Source organism: Chionomys nivalis, chromosome 16, assembly GCF_950005125.1.
Source record: "Chionomys nivalis chromosome 16, mChiNiv1.1, whole genome shotgun sequence".
NCBI classification, from domain to species: Eukaryota; Metazoa; Chordata; class Mammalia; order Rodentia; family Cricetidae; genus Chionomys; species Chionomys nivalis.
Window position 1 is genome coordinate 42,474,171 of NC_080101.1, and position 5,167 is coordinate 42,479,337.

The following is a 5,167-nucleotide window of genomic DNA, read 5'->3' on the forward strand; positions in this document are numbered from 1 at the left end:
CGTCAATTAGTCTGGCTTTGGTTCTAGCTCTAGGTTTAAACGACATTGCAACGCGCTCTGCACACACACACTCACACACACACACACACTCACACTCACACACACACACACCGTGTGTGTGAGAGTGTGTGTGTGTCCCTAGAAGAATGAAAATAGGACTCCTGCTGACTCGGTGAGACCCAGCCTTTCTCTTCCACGATACACGCCCCCCAAAAAAGACCTATTCGGAAGAGAAAGTAGACTCCCTCCCGTACAAGTCTTCCGAGCGACTGTAGTCCACCAGAGCTCCTGGACCGCCCCGCTGCCAGGCTTCTCAGCTTGGGAGACAGATGGGGGGCGGGGCCCATCCGAGAGGGGAGGTGGAGGCCGGGGACAGAAGAGGAGAGGGGGGTGAGAACTAAGAGAATCTGAATCGCTGGGCTGGGGGTGGGGGTACCAGAGGAAGGACTAAGAAGACTGGGCGCCCGAGGGAAGGGGGGGTGGTGGAGCTCTGCACCAATCAGTGGCGCCGGCCTGGGAGGTTGCTAGCGGTATCCACGTAAATCAAAGGGCGCCGAGCCAATGGGAGGGGGCGGAGGGGGCGGGGCCCAGGCGCGTGCCGCTGCGAGCGGGCTCTGCCAAGAGAGCGGGAGAGAGCTTGAGAGCGCGGGGAGAGGGGGGAGCGCCCAGCGAGTCAGAGAGTGAGCGAGAGCGAGAGCGAGAGGAGGGAGAGGAGGAGAAAGAGCGAGGGCGGGCGGGCGGGAGGCAGCGCGGCAGCAGCAGTAATAGCAAGAGCAGCAACAGAAGGCGTCGGAGCGGGCGTCGGAGCTGCCCGCTAAGGGAAAGAGAAAGAGAGAGAGGGAGAGAAGCGGGGCGAGCAAGGAGAGAGAGCCCCAGGCAGAAAAGTAACTGTCAAATGCGCGGCTCCTTTAACCAGAGCGCCCAGTCCGGCTCCGAGAGTCATGGCGACCGCAGCGTCTAACCACTACAGCCTGCTCACCTCCAGCGCCTCCATCGTGCACGCCGAGCCGCCCGGCGGCATGCAGCAGGGCGCAGGGGGCTATCGCGAGGCGCAGAGCCTGGTGCAGGGCGACTACGGCGCTCTGCAGAGCAACGGGCACCCGCTCAGCCACGCTCACCAGTGGATCACCGCGCTGTCCCACGGCGGCGGGGGCGGCGGCGGCGGCGGTGGAGGAGGCGGGGGAGGCGGCGGGGGAGGTGGCGACGGCTCCCCGTGGTCCACCAGCCCCCTAGGCCAGCCGGACATCAAGCCCTCGGTGGTGGTACAGCAGGGTGGCCGAGGCGATGAGCTGCACGGGCCAGGAGCGCTACAACAGCAGCACCAACAGCAGCAGCAACAACAGCAACAGCAGCAGCAGCAGCAACAGCAGCAGCAGCAGCAACAACAACAGCGACCGCCACATCTGGTGCACCACGCTGCCAACCACCACCCCGGGCCCGGGGCATGGCGGAGTGCGGCGACTGCAGCTCACCTCCCTCCCTCCATGGGAGCGTCCAACGGCGGTTTGCTCTACTCGCAGCCCAGCTTCACGGTGAACGGCATGCTGGGCGCAGGAGGGCAGCCGGCTGGGCTGCACCACCACGGCCTGCGGGACGCCCACGACGAGCCGCATCATGCAGACCACCACCCGCATCCGCACTCTCACCCTCACCAGCAACCGCCCCCGCCACCTCCCCCACAAGGCCCACCGGGCCACCCAGGCGCACACCACGACCCGCACTCAGACGAGGACACGCCGACCTCAGACGACCTGGAGCAGTTCGCCAAGCAGTTCAAGCAGAGGCGGATCAAACTAGGATTTACTCAAGCAGACGTGGGGCTGGCGCTGGGCACCCTGTATGGCAACGTGTTCTCGCAGACCACCATCTGCAGGTTTGAGGCCCTGCAACTGAGCTTCAAGAACATGTGCAAGCTGAAGCCTTTGTTGAACAAGTGGTTGGAAGAGGCAGACTCGTCCTCGGGCAGCCCCACCAGCATAGACAAGATCGCAGCGCAAGGGCGCAAGCGGAAAAAGCGGACCTCCATCGAGGTGAGCGTCAAGGGGGCTCTGGAGAGCCATTTCCTCAAATGCCCCAAGCCCTCGGCCCAGGAGATCACCTCCCTCGCGGACAGCTTACAGCTGGAGAAGGAGGTGGTGAGAGTTTGGTTTTGTAACAGGAGACAGAAAGAGAAAAGGATGACCCCTCCCGGAGGGACTCTGCCGGGCGCCGAGGATGTGTACGGGGGGAGTAGGGACACGCCACCACACCACGGGGTGCAGACGCCCGTCCAGTGAACTCAAGAGGGGGAGGGGCAGAGCGTGGGGCTCCCCCTCCCCATTGGTCCATGGTCCTTCACGGGACCTCTGTTCCCCCTCTAACTTCTGATTGTTTTTTTATTATTATTTTTAATTATTATTTTCCCGGTCTTTTAAAAATGGAAAAAATAGTGAAAATAAGAGAAAAGGAAAGGAACTAAGACACTGGACTATCCTAAAACAGATAGCAGGTGTAATGATGGGTTTTGACCTTTGCAAACGAGTACCCAGAAAGTGAAATAGAATGTCTCTTAGTGAAGAGGAGTGGTGTGTGTGTGTGTGTGTGTGTGTGTGTGTGTGTGTGAGAGACAGAGAGAGAGAGAGAGAGAGAGAGAGAGAGAGAGAGAGAGAGAGAGTGTCCCGGAAAAACTAAATAAATTACCAAAAAGAAAGAAAAGTCCACCAAACCGTACAAAACACAAAACTGCAGCTTCCCAATGCTCAAAGTTGACACGTGCTGCTGTGTTTATTTAACATGGGTCCCCATCAGGAAAGAGGGAAAACACACGTTTTTAAATATATAGGCAAATTTTAACCACACAAATTTGCACTGCAAGAAAATTGAAGTTTACATTAACAAGTTCAACTTTTTTTTCCCTCAATACGCACTGTTAATTTTGAAACTGTCCTTTTGGGTTGTTTTGTTTTACCTTCTCCAGCGGGGAGGACAGAAGTCAGCTCTTGGCCAACCTCCATTTCTAGTGTTCCCATGTCCCTTGTCCTTACTGCTTATAAACTCTGGTTTTCTTGAAACCCCGCAGACCTGGTGTAACATTTATTGGCTCTTTCCATCAAAGCAAAGTGACTGGCTTCATATAAAATAAATAAATGTTTGCATTCAGGAAATGTGTATGGTTTCCCCACTTTATGCAAGGCAGGAATACTGTTTGGGATATAAATGTAAGCACTGGTTTTTGTAAACCACAAGGTAAACTTCATTTTCAGGCAGTATTTCTAGGTAGGGAAGAAAAAGGAAAATCGATCGTGAGTGACCGGTCACTTCATTTTATCAGGCAGGGCCGGTCGTTCGTGAAGGAACTCAGAAGAAATGGGAGGCTAAATATATTGCTGGAGTTGTCCACCAGAAAGAAACTGGAAACTCTGGAGAGAACTGGGAAACACACTGTATAGTTCTCTGCCTTTGGGTTCAATAACTTAATTATAAGGGATTAGTTGTGACGACAGCAGTGGTTAAACTTTGTCCCTCTACTAGGTCTTTTTATTTTTTTTTTTTGTAGGTAAAGAAAAAACCCAGGAACTTGAAAAAATACACATAGACTGTGTTTCTCAGCACACAAATGCATACACCATATATACATATATATACATATATGTGCATATATATGTGTATATATATATATATATATGATAGACAGGTTTTGTCTTTAACAGTTCATTTGTTTATCAAGTCATACTTTGGGTCCTACATCATCTTCTCCCATAATTTATTACAGAAAAATATCAGTTCAGCTTGGACAGAGTTCTCCCCCTCTTTCACTAAGGAAGACAAATGAAGTGGGGGGGACATTTCAATACTTCCTCTCTCCCCTTTTGTTAAGAATTTTTTTCAGTGTATTTCTTTTTTTACCTTGTTTCGATGGGAAATGGTTTACTCCCAACACAATAGAATATTCTGAAAGGTGTAGGTAATAAAAAAACAACAACCAACCGAAAAAAACAAGACAAAAAGCTTATGACTATATTAAAATTAACACCACTAAACTGTGATCAGTTAAAAAAAATCAATAGTTATCAGCACAAAAGGGCGCTAAAAGGGAAAACACTTTTTTTTAGTAACCTTAAATGTTTGGGGTTTTATTTCTTTGTTAGGGATTAGATGAATGTTTATTTTAAAAAAATTAAATTCTCACTACCATAAAAATGTGGTTCAACATCAGATTAGCATTGCACTCAGTAGTAAGGTTTTAGGAACTATGCTTTATCCAGTATTGTCTCTTCAAACACCTGTGATTGTTTCATTTTCAATGTTTTCGCAAGATAAATGACGACTTTTGATGGGCAGATTTATTTGCCTGTATTTCATTTTTCCCAATGAATGTCACAGGCGATAGCATAGAGCTATTTCAGGTTAGATCACACTGCTTTCTCCTGATGTGTGGGGAGTAGACTCCAGTGAAGCAGTCCAGAGGAGGGCAAAGAGCCAATGGTAAAAGGAGGAAATGAATTTGCAGATCCTTGCTACCAAGTAGGTAAGGTTGGAAGCTGGGGTTCAGAGGGTGTGCCTACAGCTTCCCTTGCTCTCATAGGCTTACAAAATTGAAAGTTACCACTGAACCTTACCATATGTATATATGTTTCATATCTGTCTTTTGAAATGCAGAAATAGTTTAAATGTTTCTTTGTCTATTTTTTCTTTTTCTTAATGCTACCCAGGGAAATATTTTCATATCGTTTTACGTGGCCTGCCTCAATGTATATTTATTTCTTTTGGAGCAAAAGGTTCTGAAAACTGGTTTTCTGTAGCTTTAAATGAGAAGGTAGCAAGATCTATATGGGATGTCATTTTTTTTTTTTGTTCAGTTTCTTTTTTAAAAAAAATGCTTTGTTTTGGTACATTTGATTGTGCTTGTGGGGAAAATAAAAGCGCAGAGATCCTTATATATTTATGTTAAAGTAATATTTTATTATTACATAAAACATAAATGCACAATACCTTCATAGTTTGTTCTAATTATTGAAATATCTTTATTTTATTTTTAAAGATAGTGCAAGTCCTAAGAGGAGGAGAAGCCGTACCTAGACTTAGACTTTAGACATACTGAGCTCAGTTGTATATAAGACACTTCCCTTCCTTTATTCTTCACAAAGTTTTGGAATAAATCTTATACATATATTGCCAGCTTCCATGT

General features: G+C 48.5%; 1 protein-coding gene across 1 annotated transcript; it reads left to right on the forward strand.

Annotated features, from left to right (window-relative positions):
• The first annotated feature begins 771 nt into the window (after nt 1–771).
• Nucleotides 772–4,906, forward strand: Pou3f2 (POU class 3 homeobox 2). Its single transcript, XM_057790624.1, has one exon. It carries the CDS (start codon nt 942–944, stop codon nt 2,274–2,276), a length of 1,335 nt encoding a protein of 444 aa, XP_057646607.1. The 5' UTR covers nt 772–941; the 3' UTR covers nt 2,277–4,906.
• Nucleotides 4,907–5,167: the final 261 nt, after the last annotated feature.